At 40.1% G+C, this 22,034-nt stretch overlaps 1 protein-coding gene across 1 annotated transcript in view; it reads left to right on the top strand.

Moving 5' to 3' along the window:
• Positions 1-762: 762 nt before the first annotated feature.
• The window catches only part of cacna2d2a (calcium channel, voltage-dependent, alpha 2/delta subunit 2a), a 139,471-nt gene continuing 118,199 nt past the window's right edge, over positions 763-22,034 (top strand). The window contains 2 exon segments of the mRNA XM_079682190.1: positions 763-1,178; positions 5,848-5,929. Coding sequence (XP_079538316.1) covers positions 1,063-1,178; positions 5,848-5,929 — 198 coding nt within the window. The 5' untranslated portion in view covers positions 763-1,062.

The following is a 22,034-nucleotide window of genomic DNA, read 5'->3' as shown; positions in this document are numbered from 1 at the left end:
TGTTTCCAAAAATGATGTGATTCTTACATTCATTCAAATGGTCATCCACTGGACCAGATGGTCTAATAAGTAGAACACACCTATTTGGAGAAGAGCCCTAAGGTGAATATTTACACTCCAGTTTATACAATCCCGACCTCCCATTCCCCTAATTATCAAAAAATAAAGCCTGGATTCCTACTCATAATCCTGAGTTTTTGAAGGACACACAATGCTCGATAGTGGACATGAGGAGGAAAGGAGGTGGCCTGATGCGCGCCCCCGTATGTCGCACAGGAATTGGCTGAAGATGCAGGAATGACCGCTTGTCCCAACAGCTGAGTCAAGAGCAACAGATAGGATGAATAAAAACAGGAAGTCTCGCAATTTGAGCTTCAAAATAAAACGTCAGGTTAAAGAAAGTCATTGAACTAATCCAAGGATGTTATGCCAAATACTGTATGTGCCCAAAAGTTTAAATATTGTAAGACCGTAGCCATATTCTCAAGGGACCCTATGTTTTGGGATGAAAATGTGTCTACCTCTGATGACTTAAGATAATTGTCATGTAGTGTTATACTTAAAGCTTTTTACTGAAAATATAACAGTGACATGTGGTATCTAACTCATTTCTGCCTGCACTCTCCCCTCCCTCTAATGCTTATCGTCCTTAAAACAATAAATGGTTTTATTTTGAAAACCCAGATTGAAACACTCAATTCCTATGTTGGCCAGCTTCGCTGTATGGATGTAACATTGGAGAGAGTGGGAGAGAAAAGGAGCAAATGTGCGGCGGCGGAGTGGGAGGGAGGACAGTGAGTGCGCAAATAGGCAAGCAGGCACATCAGCAGCAGCGGCACAGCATCGTCCTGATCCTGATCTCCTGGGTCTTCAGCTGCCAATCCTCTCTGCGCGTCTCTGCTTGAGGTTTCACTGCCGGCTGAAGTGTCCAGAAGCCTCTGCCAACCATCAGCTCCCACCAAACACTTTCTCTGGAGCGCGGTTATTCTTAGCTCAGCGGCGAGAGACTGTCCTTCCGGTCCTTCTCTTATTTATCCCAGTTTCTTGAATATTTAATGGAAAATGGCGATCTGCGCGCAGTCGTACGGTGTTTTCTGTCTCTTCGCAATCCAAACTGTACTTATCATATGCGTCTCCACGCCGACGGACGGGACCCACCTCTTCCCCCAGCACTACACGTAAGTACCCTGCACCGTTTTGGGGGATACACCGGGGTGCGGAGCGCGGAACTAGGACAGGTGGCCCCGCAGAGCCTGCACATGCAGCGGCGTTTACCTCGGAGCGAGAGGAGCTGTGCCCCTGATGTTCAAACACAGAAGACATAGTCTCTGATGTCGCGTTATGAATCTCGCTCTCATAAAGCCCGTGTTGTTATTGTTTTTGTGATGGCTGTGGCATTTAATACCCAAAGCCCTATTCAATTCGTCAACATGGGAACAGGCTACAAGGAGCATACACAGGTGCCACTGGCGAATAAACCAAGCGAACAATAATGTCTTTGAACAGTCATAGGGATAGAAATAAAAATGATGATAATAATACTCGACGTGTTGTTTCCCTGTCGCTGCATGGGGGAGAATATCCCATTTACGCATGAAAGATAGGTTGAGCTACAAAGAGGCTTGTCTAAAAAGTCCTCCACTGGATGCACACGCACCGTGAATATAATCTTGTCTATCCCACAGCAGGGTGCACTGGTGTTTTTATAGGATGAGTTTGATTCAGAGACTAAACCAATTAGTTAATGCAGCAGGAGCGCCAGGTCTTTAAGCCTTCGGATGAAGGTCCTGTATTTAAAGTCGATCCTCACCAAACTTCAAATCAACTTGTTTAGAGTCTGTTCGTGGGACCTATGGAGCGATATAGCTCACATACTGATTTCTGGTAATTTTACAATGATCTCAAAGACATTCGTATTGTAGAAATACTTATTGCCAATGCCAGTATCCCCGTGTTGTTTTATCCATGTGACCGCAGGCAGAGAAAGTAGCTGAGCACCCAGCTGTGTGTAAACTATCGTTGGTCTCAGCGGGTAGCCTACACCTGTTGGGAAATAGTGTTGCCATTATACATATTTTAATTTAAAAGGTTATGTCTACTAAAATACCAACAACATAATAGTTTCCCCTTGAATGACACACGGAGGCAGACCAAAACATCATCGTCAGCACGAGCACTACTCACAATATTTAGCATCGGCGAACTATTATAACATTAATCTGCCTTTTTTCCTATTTTTTAAAGGCACCGTTCATTCGTTTGAAATTATTTTATAATATGTTTGTATACATTATGAATGCTTTAGGGTGCAACAGTTCCTCACTACTCCATGACGTGATAATCTGATGCGGACATAGCCTGTAGTTATTAGTCAGGTTCACAGAAAAGGAGAATCTAAATAATTCCTCTATGATTTATCCACTGGCTGATCTCTTTGTTATTCCTGATGGCCAAGGTGACTTTCAAAGGAAAATCACTTATGTTATATCATTGCTCAATGACTTAAAAGGACAATTAGCTGCATCATTGATTTGATCACTTGAGCGCCATAAAGGAAAGTATGGATGGTTTCACTAACAAATTCCCATATGAAATTATATTTATTGTATTGAAATATATTTTTAGAATGTATCCCTGTAGTAAATGATTAAAATGGCCTTGTTTGTAATATTTCCTCCAAATACATCTCAAGTCACTTTATTTGAGATTAATAATTGTAAACCATTGTAAAATCAATGTTATTCTCATTAGATAAATTAATAGTCTAAAGCCTGTTGATCTATTTACCCTGTATTATAGTCAGCCATCTCCTGTTTTTCAATTGTGTTTGTGTCATCCACATCACTTTGCTATTTGTTAGAATTTCCCTGTTTCGTAAACGAAGCGTATGGGGAGCGGCTGTGGCCACTGCGTGTGTAGAAAGGCATGACACACACACACACACACACACACACACACACACACACACACACACACACACACACACACACCGGTTGGAGCATGTGTGTGTACCTGAGTAAATGTGTCCATAAGCCAGGGCAGAATGTAATCTTTATTTTTAATGTAGCTATTGGATTGCAGTGTGTGTGTGTGTATAGTATTGTGTATGTGGCAGTAGAAGATGTTTGCATTCGGGAAATGATTTCCATATTTCTAAATTATGTGGAGGAAACATGTTTCTATAACTGCTATCTAACTGTACACTATTCTTAAAGTATTTAAAAAATATCATTACTAAGCAGAGTCTATATACAGTTCAGAGCCTTTCCCTCCAATTTTATTTATTTCCCAACATACAAAAATAGTTACCTTTTTTGCCCTAGAGATATTTCAGCATTGCATTTGGATCCATTTCAGCAGAATGAACATGGTGATGATGTATATCTGACACACAGGTCATCCGCCAAAACTCATTACATTACATGTTACCCATTATGTTAACCATACATAAATCATAATGCAAAACAAATAAATAAAAATCACTGGAGGCACATAGTAAAGTTTTAATACTATGTTAGAAGAAGAGCCAGAGAGCATCAGTGGTCTTTCATATAGTGTTCATTGAAAGTTTTTAAGAGAGATCACTGCTTTCAAAACATGGGGTCTCTAAGCATTCATTAAAAATCAGGCCTCAGTAGTGGACATCATTTATTTATCAACCATCTCCTCCTATAATCGCTGAATGCCGAGTTCTGCACATTTGGGAGTGTGAAATATTTTTCTCCTTTGATTTACAATTAGTCCAGCATTAATCTCAAGTCGATATATGACGTTTTACATAACAGCATTAAAAGATTTTGGGGCAACTGTGGTTTTTCCTGATTCTGATCTGTTTTGGAAAGGCTAACATTTTGACTTCTGCTGGCTGTCACTGGATAGGTATACTGTGCATTTAAGTGGTTTATTGATTAAACTTGATGTACATAATGAAATGGATTTAGAAAATGCAAACACCAGGAACAAAGAGTGACAAGGCAAATTTGTGCAAAGCGTGTCTGTACAGCCTGTACATGTGTAAATGTAATACACTTATGCTAAAGCAACATTAATAATCTTCATCACCATATTGTGTAACAGTTTGCACTTGCCAACAACTTTTTAAAGATTATTGGCTTGCTCAAAAACTCAATCTCCTTAAACCCTAAATGTAGAAATGTTTACAGTCTGGTACAAAAAACGATTTTGGTCTCTGAACCTCAACCAATTGTATACAACTCAGTTTTTAAATTATATTAGGGCTTAAGGGTATGCATAATTAAGGGAGTGGTCACATTGAGTGACAGGTGGGTTTCCTCACAGCTCACCTGGGTTTGCCTCAGCTCCACCTCTTTGAACATTTTGGATTAGGCGGAGTCAGCACTGCCAACATGACGATGGCCACACCACTCACTTATGGCTTCATAACTGCTGTCAGGAATCCTATAGATGACGTCATGGAGACTCTATCCAAATGTTAGACACCATGTAGTTGTAGCAGAGTAAACTGAACAGGCTTTACAAATAATTTCCTCAACCATCAAGCCACATTATAGACAACATCATCCGTCCTCAGTTTAGATTTAATGTGGCATGAAAACAGTTACCCCATTATCAATTCAATCTGATTGGTTTGGTCAAAGTTGTGCTGCTTGACTTCACCACGATTACTCATCCCAACGGTATATGTGCATTTACATATACTTACAATAAAAAACATAATGTAGGACCCCCTTTCTGCATGTCATTCTATCATATTTTAATGATGATATTCTGTGTATTGTGTGTGTGTGTGTGTGTGTGTGTGTGTTTAGACTAATGAAGTTGCGTAAGAAGTCTGCCTGGCTTGGGGCAGAGGTAATGTCCCTCACTGTTAGTATCACTGCTCAGCTTTGCTCTCACTGTAAGCTTGTTTTCATTTCGTATTGAGGTGACCTTTTCATATTCAGAAGCTCTCCCCAGCGGTCCCTCTCTGCATCGTCCTGTTTGAGGCCTTCTTGCTTGCCTCTACCCTATAAACACAGCCTGTGTGTGCACTTGCCTGGCGTGTTTGCTCTGCTGTTACTCTCCTGATGAGCCCCAGCTCTGGCTTTCTGAATAAGGCGAGCCCTGTCACCAGTTGCACGATTTGTACAATTTAATAAATCTGTCTTCCCTCTTGTCTTCTGAGCAAATCTGACATTTAAGGATGACATTTCTTTCAGTCATCATATTAAAAGACAAACGACTGTTGTGTTGTTGATGCTAGTGATTAGCTATCTGCAGGCTGCTGAATGGAAAAGGTTGGCATGAAGTCAGTGTTCGGCTTTCAAATTTGTGACGGAATTTATATATCTGATTGCTGAAAGACAAGCTTTCCTTATGTTTTCTTTTTTGTGACACTTTCTCGTGGCCATGCACATGGATTGTTCATCTTGTATCCAGGTATCCAAGACATTTTGTGCAAATCTTGATCCCTTAAGGCATTTGTTGCTTGCTGGGAGTTCTGCAGTGATGAGCCCTAGCCGTTTGATCTCTTGATTCCAAACTTGGCTCTGCCTTACGCAGATCAGCTCCTGCTTAGGGTGCGTTTCTGTCAGACTTGAGCAGTTTTTATCGCAGAGCAACTGATCCCAGCCCAGCCAAGTCAGGCATGTTCGCTGCGAGTCCTGCCAGGGCTGACCAGATGTATGATGATGACGAACCCAGACAGTAGGTGTGGTTGGACAGGGATGTTACAATGTTACAATAGAGATGCACAGAGATATGGGGAGACTCTTTCTGACACTAACTACCGCTTTCACTCACATCCAATGGCAGAGAAACAAATGCTGACGATATGTTCAGGTAATCAAGGCATGAAGATTTAAAGTGTCTCATTTTATTTTCCAGAATGATTCACTGGGCAGGACGCATCGAGAAGGAGCTGGAAAAGGTTCTGCAGCACGTCACCGGAACTCAGCAGATGAGATCGGTAAGTTGACGTCACGTTTGCATGTGACGCAGCATTTTTTACTGCATTATTAATAAGTGAGTTTTCACAACATAAGCTCCCATGTGTGTCTGTGGGGTAATGGGTTTGAATGAGCACTATTTTGATCTATAAAAAAATTACGTTTTAGGACTTAAGTGTATTCTATGTGATCATTTAGAAATCAGAAATCAATGTACTTTTCCCCCATTGTAAATCAGTTTGTTCGTTTAAAGAATTGTCTTGATTATTGATTTTCCATTTGATTGACCTTCTTCAATCATGTAAACATTTAAATTTGATCAGTGAAGATACACTAGACGAAAGGTATTTTTAGCTAATGAACACACTGGTTTAAAGAAGATTTTAAATGTATGACTCTAAATGATACATTTAGTGTAATGTGGTGTTGATTGTTTGCGTCTGTGTCCTGGTATGAGGCTGTGTGTAACACGTGTCTGTGTGTGGTAGAGCAGATGGTCGAGCAGAGTGTGATTGACACTCTTTCATCATATTTCCGCCGTGTGCGCATGTTCAACGTGCTTCCAGGGTTTGTAATGCACCCTGAGATAAATGCTTCATTATTGCTGTTTGGGTGAGTGTGATTCATCCAGCCAGTAGGTGCCTGTGGCGGCTTTGATGCTAGCAGTAACAGGGGTTAGTGTGATAGCTGTTAGTGTGCTGGCGACATTGATGGATCCCAGAGAGCAGGAAGTGAGTTGACAGCGATCGTGCTGGAGTAAAGGTTAGTGACCAGTGGTGGGTATCAGCAGACACTCAGACTGCACGACAGAGATGGGTTGATATTTTTGTTTTTTGCACTCGTCCAGTGTAAACAAATCAATCAACAGAGAATGTTTACCCATCAAAATATTTGCCTTTCAGAGTTGTGTCAGTAATGTTTCAGTATTCCCACTGAGCAATGTGGACTTTTAAATGACTTCTAACGCAATGTTACAGTTTTTTAAAGTATCTTCTGAATGTAATTTCACCAACTTTGAAAAACTATTTTGATTTACGCTTGGTAACAATACATTTTAAGAGTTTATTCAGGGTTTAAGAGCGTAACAGGTGTATTGTCTCTCATATAGCCAACACTTGGAGAGGTGTGGTTTTTTCTACTCTACTTATGTTTAATTCACTTTGCATATATTTTGGTAGTGATCATTCTCATATTAAGGGACTGCAACTTTTTTTCTGTTTCCAATTACTCTGATTCTTCTTTTCTTGATACACTAATTATCATATTTTATAAAATGCTAGAAAATAGGGAAAATAGTATCAGAAATTCCTGAAGCCCAATTGCTGCCATCAGATTGCTTGCTGTGTCTCACCAACAGTAAAAAAAAAAAAAAAAGCATATATATTACATTTATTATGACATAAGACAAGGAAAATGATCAAATACTGGTAAGCCTGAACTTTGAAATGTTTGGTATTTTTGCTTGAAAAAAGTGTCTGATTCAATCCTGCCAGTGGAGTAATTTAATAGCTATGTTATTACTGTATGTATGGATTACATATATGTTATGGTGTCTCTTAGCTGCTTGTGGTAAAACTTGGATGTACTTAGCTGAATAATCTTGAGTAAACTAAGGTTGAGAGTTGATGTTGACATGATGTTAAGTACTAATTGAGTCTACATGTTGCTGGAGTCTGCTCTCTGAGCCAAACCCAGTCAAGTCATTAGCACTAAATAGTATTACGTTCATCCCAGTTATGTCTCGTGCAGGATGCCCATATGGCTGTGTGCATGTGCGTGCATGTGTGTGCTGGCCTGACAGTGTGCGCAGAGCGGGTGTGAGAGAACATTTATCATGGCCCCAAACAGGAGTCGTCACAGGGTGTGCTAAATGGCCCAGCATGCCTAGAAAAGCCATTTTCTAAATGGATGCCTCTCTCTATACGTGTATCTGATAGAAATCTTCCCAGGGCTATGCCGGCTGGTAACAAGATTGCCTCCCTCTGCGCCCCCCTTCCTCTTCATGCACAGTTTATTCTCACAGACAAAAAAAAATGTAAAGTGTGTGCAAATTATTTTGGAGTTTGTCTTACATGGAAAGAGACGGGGAAGTACGTTTATTATAATGTGGTCTGTTCAGTTCCTCTTGTAGAGATTGCATTTTTTCTGACAAGCAAGGTAGGAGCTGAACTGAAAGGCCAAGACAGAGCCGCACAAAAATAGATGAATATGTTTGGAATTGTTCAACTTAAGAAACAACACATACAATGTTTTGATGTGTTTTACTTTGAGGCCTCTCAAAAAATAAATAAAACTCAAGGTATTAAAATGTTAAAATCACATTCTTATATATTCTGCCCCGGGTTTGGTCAAGATGTTATTCTTCCCTGGGGAGTGAAAGGAAGATAGAGTGAGTGATGTATCGGAGGAGTTGAAACTTTCCAATGGAAGAGTGTGGTGTGCGGATAGACAAGGAGAGTGGGCGGCATTCAGAGCGGAGGAAGGAGGGGGGGCTTCGAGAGGGATAGGATGAAGTACGGCTTGACAATTAAGATGGATGTTCAGGCGGTTTTGTGTGTGTATATTTAGAGTCAAACTACTTAAGATGGATGAAATGATCGAGAAGAAGGACGGGAATTTGTACATTTAAATGTGAGCAGACGGATGCTGTTTATAGTCCTTATCCTCCTCATTATCCTGTGTGCTGCTGCGTTTGATGTGTTGCAGTACGTGGTGATGAGAGGCGGCGGTGGACACTGGCATTGTTTTCTTATCCTCAGGCTTATTCAGAACAGTTTTAATAGGCACACGTGAGCAGCGGCCTACACCCACATACTGTCATTACAGCGATTTGATGATTTATCAAAGATACAGGCAGATATTATTACTATGTACATATTTAGACACCAGGGGCCGTATTCACAAAGCATTTTATCTTACCGCTAGGAGTGCTCCTAACTCGCGCTAAAACATTTTAGGTAGGAGTTTTTTCTTAAAAGTTATTCACAAAGCCGCTGAGACCTACTCATACTAAGGATAAATCACTAAGAGTGAACTAAGAGTGACGCGCCGTTGCTATGGATTACGTTGATTCTCGTGCATGAGTTTAGAAGCGGTCAGTAAGGTGATTGGTTGTTCACAGCAGGCGGTCTCGGTGAAACTCATCGGCAACATCCCACAAACGAGCCCACTAAATCACCGAAAAACAAGGAAATAGCCTAGGCTAGAAATGTATTCCTATCAAATAGTTATGGACAGTGCAGTTAGCAGAATACACGCATGATGACAAGTTTGTGCAGACCACGATAATGACGTTGTATATGCACGTTAAAGAGAGAGAACAAACAATAAAAATACGTAAATTGCATTAAATCAAGGAGGCAATTAAAAGCACCCTGCAAACTATTATCCAATGAGCATATTTCCAGCACTTAAACTCTTTCAATAACAGCCCATACCTCCGTTCAAGTCCCCCTATCATGATGAATGAAAACAATCTGCGTGTTGATGGAATGTACTTTCTTTCTATTGACGAACACGTCCTCATCTTTTGATGGCGCAATTATTTTCATGTGCGTCCCGTCAATAGCACCGACCGCACCGGGCATACCTGCAATTGCCATGAAGTTGGCTTTGATCCTGTGTAGTTGTTGATTGTCCAAAGGCAACCGGATAAACTGTCCGGTGATATGTGGTATAGAGAGTGTGTTGATGGTTTGGTTTATGGCACGGCTGATTGATGGTTGCGATATTCCTAAATCGTCGGCATTGCAAAGTTGCATTTTCCCTGTTGATAAATATCGTAGTGTTGCCAAACATTTTATTTCCGGACTAATCGGGTTATTCCTGTTAGTCGGGGATGTTATTGCATCCCGCACTAATTCCACAACAAGTTTGATACCCTCACGATTTATCCTATATCTCTTGATCAATTCACAGTCTTCCATTGTCTCCAAAACATTTCGTCTCGCAGCCATTTTCAGATTCTTTGTGAATAGGTCTTACTGAGTTAGGAGTCCTCTCGAGGACTTTTAAGCTCTCCTAAACTTAGGTGCTACTTTTAGGCCTAAAATACTTTGTGAATTGCTCTTAGTGAATAAAATTAGGAGTCCTAAATTTAAGACTGACACGCCCATTATTTTTAGGAGTTTCTCCTAAATTCGCCAGTTAGGAGCTACTTTTAGCCCTAAGATCCTTTGTGAATACGGCCCCAGGTGGTCACATGTTCACTTTACCTACTGTAGCTTATTAATAATAATAAAAATGCTCTTCTTCCCGTGGTGGAACATGTGTTCGGATAGTAAAAGTAGCAGATTCTTTTTGTCAGTTTTATCAGCTAAATCTATTGAATGTTATAAAAGTAAAACTACTCATTATTGAGCAGAACAGCTCCTGTAACTGGTAAATGAATTTAATGAAACTATTACATTCCCACGTCAGTTGCATTTTGCTGTTGTACTGTATCTGGTCAAAGTGGAGCTAGTTTAAAATTCTTACCTTCTACAGGTGGTAGTTAGTCCAGTGGTTTCCAACATCAGGTTCAGGCCTCCGCCATTGCGTCACAAGATACATTTGAAGGGTCATGTGATGATTAAAGGTGTTCCTTGAGATATTGGATAAGATGACCTTTTTCGGACATGACATTCGTTTAAAGGTGGGGTAGGTAAGTTTGGAATGGAATGCTCTTAACATCCCGATAGCAATGAATATCTTAAGTGCTTTGACAAAACATCCATTAAAAAATCTCATCCGGCCCGGCTAAAATAACTGGATGGCCTACCTGCCTGTCAGCCTTCCATCTGTGCACAAACTTATCTCGTGCCCTCATTGGTCAGGTGTGTGTTGGAGGAGGGGCTCTGTGAGGAAGCGGCAGATTTTTTCCAGCTGTGTATTTTCAAATTCTAGCGCACTCGAGCTGGTTTCTCCAAAATGACCTACCCCACCTTTAAATGATCACACTAAAGTTTAAAGGGGAAATCTCTTTATGCTGGAACAACTAAAAGCCTCTTAGACATTTGAAAAATGACATGCTGCTTTTATGTAGAGTCATAAGCCAGAAGGTCTTGGGACCTGTGTTTTAATTTTTAACAATACATTTAAGTAGGGTGGTAGGATAAGAAAAATGAAGGAATGATCTGAAGTTTAACACAAGTGAAGCCTCCTTTTCTACAGCATGATACGACACAAAACAATTGTTTTGTTTGTTTTTTCCATTGAAAGTTGTGGACAGTACCTCTTTTTTAGCTCCATCTCGGTTGCGTTTCCAAGAATGCTTAACCAATACTAGAAGGCTAAGGGAAAACACTGCAGACCATGGTTTGGTCAAGTATGTAATGTAATGTAATTCACAGGGTAGTATCGTCATTAGAAAATGAAATGAAAAAGCACCTGGTACCATAGGTGAGTTAACTAGAGCCATCAGGATGCAGTGGAGATTATGCACCAAATGTTCTAACTTGCAAAGAGCTCAGCTTCAATTAAGCAGGCTTCTCATATGGCGATGCCATGCAACATATGTTGAACTCTTTCTAATTAATTTCAATAAGAAGAGTCTAATCAGCATGAATAATTGAGCCTGGTGCACATGACTGCTCCTGAACCCCCGCCTCAGACCGACACTCTGACGATCTGTCTGCCGAGCCTCCACACCCTCTGCTTCTGCTGTTTGCTGCCCTTGATTACTGGAAACCTGAGAATGATGCCCACCCAGATCAATATACCCTCACATAAAGCAGGGAGGGATAGCCTGAGTGCATATTAACAGAGTTTTCATCTTTTACTCGACCAGGTATGTTTTTTTGCTCTTCCTCTTTCGCTTTTGCCCTTCACTCTGTGTGGTCAACACACACCAGGCGGCCTGCCGACCTCCTGCTGGCTGCAGGTTTATCTCGCTTCAACACAGACCTCCTTACCTCCAGTGCTGCTAGTGTGCATGCTCATGAATGTGTTTGTCTGCAGGAAGTTTTTTTTCACATTTACTTCCCTGAAGCCTCTGGTTCAATTTGAACCCTTATGACATGACGGAGATGTTGTATGCATGCGGAACACAATTCCAAAATTCTCTCGTACTTCTGCAAACCTCCTCCTGCTTCTTAGAAAAAGAAGGTTGCTCTCGGCCAAAACAGCCAGCCCCAAAAAACGGATATCTCTACAAAGTGCACTGCTGGATTTACTCACTATCGCTGACTACAGACATTTCCAATAATCTGTCTCAAATGCCCAGCGCTACACCAGACATCACCCCTGCTCTCACTCCACAAACCCCCCCCTCACTTTGTAGAGCTGATGTCAGCTTCACCCCCCCTCTCTCTGTTTGCTGATCCATGAGTGATGATAGTGTAAGGGCTGATCAGGGACCATTTGTTTCGTGATTTAAAAGCCCCTTCCACGTGCAGACAGTTTACAGGAAGAGTTGAACGTCCCTCCTCCCAACACAAGAAGTTACCTTTAAAGGAGAGAGAGCTCCTCTCCCCCTCCCCCCCCCCCCCCCTCCCCTTCATCTTCTGGCCTGGACCTTACACAACAGCAGCTTGTTATCTGGCTGTGTGAAACATCACAGGCTATTTCTGCCGGATAGATAGTTTACTCTACGGCTCCGGTTTCTTTCCTGCCGGCTCATCTTAAGTGTCCCTCTGTCATTGTGTAGCACACATTAACACATGGCTCGGTTTACCCTTATTGAAACATAATTACTAGTATTTTAGCACATCGACTGCAGTAACCACCAACTAATACCAACAAAACAGTGTTGCCTTTTAAGCGTAGCTGTTTACTTGTAGATACAGATTTCTTTCAAAAAATAATGTATGCATCTGTAACCTTTACAATCTGTTGTTGATCATGTGCATCAAGGCACTTGATATACAACTCTTGAAGCATAATTTCCACACAAACACTTCAATTATAACTGATTAAAATGTGTCAGATTATGCGGTTATTTGCTAGGTTAGGTCTGAGGTTGTTTGGAGAAAACAAAAAAAAGTTTTAAAAAAGTGTCTTAATCCTGAGCTGTACAGCAGAAATATGACATTCATTTTACAAAGTAATCTAGCACCAAATGGGCTTGCATGTATTTGCCAACACAAATCCTTCCAAGATAACACCACTGTGTGTTTTTCGCAGAATTGCCTAACACAGTCTGAACATGACTTAAGAATAGTCAGCTCTAATTGTGATTCGAACATCTGTCTAGCTTTCTATCCATTTGTCTGTTTTCATGATGGAACTGTCCAATAAACCTTGCTGCAAACTAATGCAGACTTCTCATGAGCCATTCAAAGTAAACAGGTTGATCAGGGCCATGAGATCTTTGACATGGTCTCTTACTGTAGCTAGCAACTTTTCTTTTGTTTGTTACCCTTGCTCATATTTCTCTGTTTGTGTGTCAACTGTATTCACCCCAAACAAAAACACAAACAAAATGACTGTGTTCATTTGAGGCTCATAATCCCAGTGGTAATCTGACCGTTATGCAGGTTAAGAGCTGGTCAGCATTACTCCAAGGCCCAGACTCCCCCGGGCTGAAAGGAGAGCAGAAACGTATGCTATTTGTTTTTTTCACTTTTCTTTTATTGGTTTTCTGACACCGGGGAAGGTTACACGGATTCTTCAGCTCCCCGGGTTGATGACCTGCCACTTGTGTGCGGTGTTTAAATAAATGAAAATACATATATCTGCAGAGTGCAGCCCTGCATGCAGATATCCCCGCGTTGGTGTTAGAAGGAATTACTTAAAAAAGCGTAGCTTTAAAAATGCGATGGTATAGAAAAAGTAGACCCAGATCATACATTGTCAGTGCCTTGTCTCCAGTTTATTCTGTTTGTTTTTTTATTTGTTTCCATAATTGTTACTGATATTTTGCCCAACACATAGAGAAGTTTTGTGGTGCTTAACCATCTCAAAACATACACATTTGTAACAGATTAATTTTTTTATTTAAATCTGCTAATCTTATAAAGACTCATATTTCTCAACAATCCCAAACAAATAATTGATGTAGGTATGGTTCTGTTAATTTGCTAATATATCATATTTTATTTTGAAACTGTCAGAAAATGTCTGTTGCTAAATCTGTATATGATCTCTTTGGTCAAAAATAACATTAAATAGTATTGTGCAAACGTAAATGAAACATCACATCATGACGTGTTCAAATGTATATCTTAAAATGTTGTTTTTGGCAGGACACAGCTGAAGGAGATAATTTAACATAAAAGTGATATTGGTTGAATTATGACCTATAAAACTTCCACAACACTAGCTTTTTTTGTTTTCTTTTAGTTTTTTATTATTATTGTGCTATCAATTTGAGTACCCGGAATCCTGGATTCACTATTGGAATCAACCACTTAATGTCTGGTATCGTGACCACATTATTCCTAGGCGTACGTGCCTTGAAACAAATCGTTTGTTTTTGCCTTCCAGGATTTCGCTGCTCAGTCTGAGTAAGGTCTGCTGCCTAAAATCAATAATGAAGGCTTTATAGACACAGTGCTACATGGTGCCTTGTGCTCGCTTTGTGTGCAGAGTTTAACATCTTCCCTGGACACATTTTAAAACATTTTGCAGTATATCACAGGGCATGTGCTTGTTCATTCCAGTGAAGTGAATTACCAGGATGGAGCTGTAAAGGCCCACTGGAGGAAAACAACCCCTTTAGTGTCAGCACTGAACAAACGGAGATGGTCGGAGTGTCTGAATCTCGTTGACATTCGCTGTGGTGCATTCGCTGGTTGAATTTGAATACCTAATTGTTGTTTGATCATTTCAAACAAAGCAAAAAAAAAGCAGATGCTTTCATGCTACTAGTGGCTTTTTGGGAAGGAAAGAAAGCCTTGCACTTGTTTAAAGAAAGACAATATAGCATTATGTGTCAAAATAGGATTAGAGGTCTGCTAAAGCTCCAGCCCTGTCAAAGGAAGATGCTTTATTGTGCCTACGCTGCAAATCTTTTCTCCTTGTCTCTGTACACTTTTATTTGCAGAGCGTGTGTGCGCAGGCTTGTGTAATTTTCAGTCGTCTTCTGTTTGATGTTTCAGAGAGCACATGCACATGTCTTTGGTACTATCTGTGCTTGACAGAGAGAGAAAAAAGCAGGTACAGTTCCCTGAGTGGGTTGCACTGGTAATGTGGAGTGGCGTGATGCCCTAGAAAATTCCAGGTGTGAAGTGCTTTATTCATTCCACTGCAGAGGGAGTGCTTCTCTGTGTGAAGTGGTAGGTGCACCGTTTATTTTCCATTGTGAGCAAAATGTGTGTGTGTTTTTTTTTTTTTTTTACGACTGTTTGTGTGCGCTCGTGAGAGAGTTATGGTCTCCGAGGTTCTGTCCTCTTCTTCTTCTCTTCCTCCTCCACCTGCACTGGTCTTTGATTGCTTGGTCACACTTCTGAATAACTTTAATTGGCTTGCCTCAGCAGTGGGTGGTTTTCAAACGCCAAGGTACTCTGGAAGTCCTAGAAAAAGCTTTTTCATGTTTGATCATGTAGGCAGTAAGGACTCTCTACTGCCATCCGAGAGAGGGGTCTTCAGAAACCACCTACATCTATTTATTTCTGCAGATAGTAATGTCTTCTGCCTTGTTCTCGTTAAAACCAGGAGGAGCAGCTCCCCCTCTCTCTACAGTCTATCCTCCCTCTTCTTTGGCTTCCAACTACACTCTCTACCTTGGCCCTTTTCCCGGGAGTTCATTGTTTGATGGGATTTGTGCTCTACCACTACAATTGTTTGGTACACATAAAGCAGTGCATCTGCATTCATGCTCACATATATTTGCAAATATAAACAGTTCATCCATTCGGTATACCAACCGTATTCTCAAAATTAACATTTATATTAAACAGATTTTCAACAGCTGAAAAGTTTTAAGAAATATTTTTTAAAATAATAACAATGACTAGTTGAATTCACAATTAAAGCATGATTTAATGATTTCATTGTAATGTTTAAACATGCAAACCATTTGGTTAATGTTGAGGAAAATATTATGGTCTTGGGTTAAAAGTTAAAAGTACATTTAAACACAAGACAGGCGGTGTAGTCCCTGAACCAGAGTGCCCCTTGTTTTCTGAACCTAACCACACACAGGACTCAGGATGTGAACTTCCACATCTACCTCCCTGCAAAATCACGTGTGGTACAAGACAAAAGCCGTTTACTTGAAGACAACAAAACACATTGCCAGTGAACATGCATTAATCCAGCCATTAACTGGGTTTCCTTCAAAACAGACCAAACTAAACTGGTTGTACAGAATCCTATTTTCAGTTGAAATACACATCTAATGCATAAACGTACAGGAAATACTTTTTGAATTAATTCCAGTACATTGTTCTGATGCAATCACAAGGATATGTCACCCCGTTGCTCTTTCACCTTCCAAACTTGATAACCTAAGATATAACATTAATGCAGGCAGGTATACAATATTGGTGGAGCTAAAGCAGGGTATACGGAGAGCCTGAAACTCACCCTCACACGTTAGATCGATTAGAGCCAAAGAGAGCACCATTACCTTCTGTATGTGTTATTTCACAGTCAAATTGAAAGATAATGAAAAATGTTTCCAATCCCCCGACCAATATTATAGTTTACTTTGATGAGTATACAAGTGACAAACAGTGACAAACTGTTAAGGAACGTTCCCTCGGTCCAGCATGCTGTTAATGCTGCAGTGTTATTTTAATAAGAGCTTCACTTTCAAATAGATTTAAAAGTGTGCTAACACAAAACAAATCAATGATTAATGGTTATATAAGCTCAATGTTTACATTCATGGAATAGTTGGCTCTGTATAATTGGCCAGACTTCTAACTTAACAGCTTGTAAACTGAAATCCACGTACAGCGTTTGTTTATTTAGATTTCTGGCACTCAGACTGACTTCTTGTTTACTTTATTTGTCATTTGAGCTGTGGTGGTCCATTGCTTCAGTTATATATGACATTGATGTTTATATTAGCAATAGCTCTATAATTACTGTCACGCAGAATGCATTTGTAAATAACACAGTCAGTCTAATGAAGTCACGCTAAATGCATATTGAAATTAATAACTTTAAAGGTGTAATTTAGAAGACTGCGGAATTGTAGGAATGCGTAAATCAATCACGGGTTGGTGATTTTTGTTGTTGCTATTTTACAGACTACTGAGAACTGAAATAATCTGATATGTTCAAATTTCCGTCTGACTTTTATTGCTGTAAGGCTGCAGAATCTGCTTTACATAGGTATTGTGTGTGTAAGCCAGCAGTCTGTGTTTGCCTACAGGCAGCTTAGCTTGCATTGTCGTGTGGATGGCATGTGAGTGAAAATCCTGAAGGGAGCAATGGATTAAAGACTCCCTGACACACTAAAGTTGAGTTTGCACTGGTGTTTTTGGCACTTTACAGTATGTGATACGAGCTGAGGTATATCCTGTGTTTGGACTTCATGTGGTTGCCAGAGTTTTCCCTTGAGTTTTTCGGTGTGATGATTTCAACACGTGTCTATGCGCGCACGGCCGTGTATGTGGGCACAGGAGTGTGTTTGTGTGAACTGTGGACCATCAGCCCATTTCACACACAGACAGACATCAAAGGCAGTTTGAATTAACCCTGCGTGTCGGGGCCACTCGGCATGCCATCCTCAATTTCACATCTCTGCCGCTCCAGCAGCACCAAACTTACATGTCCATTTATATTGAAATGAACGGTTGGAGTTTTGCCATGCACCGAATCGCCATCCCTCGCTGAGAAAAAGATAAAACATCAAAAGAGCAGAAATATTCCGATGTGTTTGCATGTGGTGAAGCTGTGAGTGTCGTCGGAGGTGTAGTCGAAGGTGTTCTGTGTCTCTGAGAAAGTGTGGGCAAAGTGCAGGAATCATCTTCTTCTCTTTAAAACAGGTCAATTGTGTTTCCATCACAGCCCTCTTGCAAAAGCCAGCTCCCCTTCTTCATGATTAGACACTGCAGAAATGATGTCATGGTCTCATATACACACACACACACACACACACACACACACACACACACACACACACACACACACACACACACACACACACACACACACACACACACACACACACACACACACACACACACACACACACACACACACACACACAGGTTCACACATCAAAGCATATGTGCCTCACCTCTTTTAACTCACTTTTAAATCCATAACAGGAAGCGGTGGCCTCACTATAATGTTTGCGTATGTGTCCAAAATGTGGTTTTAGATTGTTTTGACTGGATAACATTACCTTTCCCTTTACCTCCAAACACCCATTTTCACCTCACCCTGGCAGCTAATTTAATTTGATATTGTATTTATTGATCTGGCCAACTTCAATTTCCTGCAGCGGCATGATACCGTTGTACAATGAAAGCGATAATGTAGAGGAACAGGCGGCGATGGCGATGCTGGAGATGGAGATGAAGGACGTGATGATGATGATCATTTCTGCGCGTGATTGTGATTGCGAAGAGTCGTACGCTGATTAGAGCGTTGTCTGGAGAAGGCTGGTGTCGCTTGCTGTGTTGGTGAAGCCATCAGCTGCACTGTGTATTTTTAATATCTACTAGCCATCAGTACGCCGCCATGACAGCTAATCAGTAAACACATTCATATCTCATTAATCTGGCCTCTCCCCTCTCCTCCTCCCGCGATGGCCCCTTATTGTCTCTAGAGGTTGTTCAGTAATCTGGTGAGACCTTCCCCCATCCCACTGTGTTACCTTCACCCCCCCACACACACGCACACGCTCTTATGCTTAAAAGTACTATAGCAGGAAGTATTTTCTCATCGTTATTTAGAATACTTTTCCTCAGTCTATGAAAGTTGTCATTGACATCCAAATACACCTACAGTACGTACTGTATGCATGCACCCTGACTCTTGTTTACATATTGTATAAGCACTCTAACTGCTGGGTGAGTTTATAACATTGACGCATACATATCAGTTATATTAAACTACTTTAACGAGTGGATGATCTTTAGAAAAAAAAAACCTAATATTTTAAAAGCTGTCTTTTTTTTTTATGTGAAAGATGTAATGTGTTTGTTATGTCTGGGATATGAGTGGGTTTATTTCCTCACATGCACACCCACGTAATGTTTCAGCAGGGCTTTTTAAGACTGAGCCACGCAACAGAAAACACAATGGATGAAATGGTATTAAATAACTCTGAGGTCGATGCCACAGGAGCAGACTGAGTTTGGAGTCTGAGGTTGACAGTTCATTCTTGACCTTGTCAAAATAGAATCTCAACTCAAGGTCCTGTGATTCCAGAGATTTCAACCGTATTAACCTTTTTAAGCTTAACTTTTGAGCAAACATTTTGACCTAAATGTGTTTAGAAAATACCTTGTTTATCCTAGACCAGGGGTGTCCAAACTACAGACCACGGACCATTTTGAATCGGCCCTCGGCAATTTCCAAAAAGTATAATGTAATACGGCCCACAAATGAAACTTGTCTTATATTTTACTTCTTAAATATATATGTAAAAATATATTACACAGTATTCATGTGTTAATAAGCCCACTTTTCAAATACATTCAGTCAATTCAAGTTGGGAACATTTTCTAACAAATCTTAGTTGATAAGAAAAAAGGCCCCAATATCTTCTTTACCTAACAAGCTTGAAATATACCCTTCATATTTCCTCTTATTATAATTAAACTGAGGCTTCTGTTTTAGGGAATGAGCTGCCAACAAAATAAATGAAACCCTATGGAGAACTGTGATATAGGCATTATCAAGTATCAAGTATAATTGACCTACATCTGATTAATTTGGCTAACTTATAACTGAACTTATGAGGCAGTATAGCTCATCTCTAGTGAGTGGCCCAGCCCTTCGTATATCTTTCTGTATGTGGCTCTCGGGGAAAAAAGTTTGGACACCCCTGCTCTAGACCTACAGTATCATTGAAGGTAAGCCCACAACATTGAAGTGCCAGTAAACATTTTTTTTAAATGAGCAAGCATTCACAACATCAGGACGCTGAAACTTAAGTGATTTATATTCTTATTTCACATATGTGACAGGTGGAAGGGTCTTTCCTGAAAAAAGGCGAGCCTATACAGTTTCAATCGATGCACATCAATTCTGCTTTGAAAACGTTTTACCTTCTGCTCTGGACTGTGCTACTAGCCTACTGTAAGTAGACCTTTTTAAGTGGAGATGTTTGACAACTGATTATGAGAAGTTGAAAGGACAATGATTCTAAAAAACATTGTTTAGATATGAAATCAAACTTACTTCATAAATTGTCAACAGGAGAGTCAGAAACTACAGGAGGAATCTTTGGCCTATTAGAATCTTTAAAAAAGCTCATGCATATTTTGTGTCTTTCTAAAGCACATACATCTCCCTCACGATTGGAGCGACAGTATTTATAATTTTCCTATGATCTGTTCTTATAGATAAGACTAGAGTATCATAGACTCGCACTTAATCACCCAGGCGATTAAGTTAATGACGCAGTGTCTCTATCATCATGTTGAGTACAAATAAGAGTCCCTTTCTGCAAATAGATTTAAAATAAACTAATGATTTGGCACTAATGGCCCATTAACAACCATCATTCAACATTTAAAGATCATTCTGATATCTAAAAGAGGGCACAACCTACCACTTAGAGACTTAAAGTCTAGCTCTTGTGTCAGGACCTTAAACTTTAAATGCCAAATCGCATTCATCAGTTCATCGTGCTTTGCAGAGTTAATTCCAGACTGCTTTCTGTAATTTATTTCAGCATGTCAATAAAATGGTAATGGGTCATTGCTTATGTGGTGGCGTTTTAGTTAAGATCTGTCCTGTAGTTTTTGTACCACACAGCAAAGTACATTTGTGTCAGCCCATAATGAGGGCTTGTTGTCTGTTTTCCTCATATGAATTATTCAGTGATCTTGGTGCGTTTGTACGTTGTGTTTGTAGCTGCTCCAGATAAAGATTACATTAAAGGTCTGCAGAGCAGTAAAAAGGGATAAAGCTGTTTGTATTGGATGGGATTTAGCATCAAATGAGGAGGATAAATAGTCCATCCAGGACTGATTGAGCTTCATAGCGTAATACGGACTCAAGGATAGAAGAGCGTGGTGTGTGTCTGCGCATGTGCTTCTCTGTGGAGCTTAGATGTATGTTTGTGCACATGGGAAAATATTCAGTTACAGCCATAGCATGAATAAGGATTCCTTTTGTGTGTGCAGGGATAGTGAAATCCCTTTTTCCATTGTCAATGTGGTTTATTTCTGAAGATATTTCGGTATTGTATGTATGTATGTATGTATTGGGGGTTGGGAACAGTCACCTGCCGATGAGTTTGACCCCTACTTGGCCTCCAGGGTCTGTAATGTTAAATTCATTGTTACATGTATGGAGCTGCAAAGCCTTCTCCTGGGACTCATTTCACCACCTCAGCTCCACCAACAACACCAGTGGACATGAGCTCATGACACATAGACAAACAGTACACTGACTCTGTGGGATAGACTCACGAGGTTTATCCACTCTTACTTCAACTGCCATTTATAACATGCCCTTACATGTCTATTTTCACTCGCTCTACTATGGCACTTATGCCATTTAGATACGATTGTTTAAAAGGGCATGTGTCCAACACAGCTAGAGTATCTCTGTATCTAGTGGACTGCTGCACTTAAATTAGCAGGCTTTAGTCACAGCTCTCTCTGACTGAAACCTACAGGCTGTGAATATATGGGCTGAGGTCGTCCATTCACTTCTGTCTGTATGACATACTTTAATATAACTCTAAAAAGCTGCAAAGTGAATGCACCAGCAGACAGTTTTTAGTTAACCTGTTTAATAGGTAAGACCTTAGGAATCCAGTTTATATATATATATATTATTTTTAAGTGTTCACATTATTTAACTTGATGTTAAATGAATATAGTAAAATATGCTATAGGTAGATTGATTGATGGATAGATAGATAGGTACTAAGGAAATATTTTTCTTGCAGCAGCAAAGTGTACATGCATTAAAATATTAAATTCTATAAAGGTGGAAGAAAGTATAAACACAATAAAAATAAAAGTAACATGAACTAAATGAGAATAAAAACAATAAACAGCAGCCTATATAGTTTATAGTCTATATACATATCGACAGTATAAAGGACGTGAACCAAAATAATAC

Source organism: Notothenia rossii (genome assembly GCF_949606895.1).
Source record: "Notothenia rossii genome assembly, chromosome: 5".
Lineage (NCBI taxonomy): Eukaryota > Metazoa > Chordata > Actinopteri > Perciformes > Nototheniidae > Notothenia > Notothenia rossii.
This window is presented reverse-complemented; position numbering and strand designations above follow the sequence as displayed.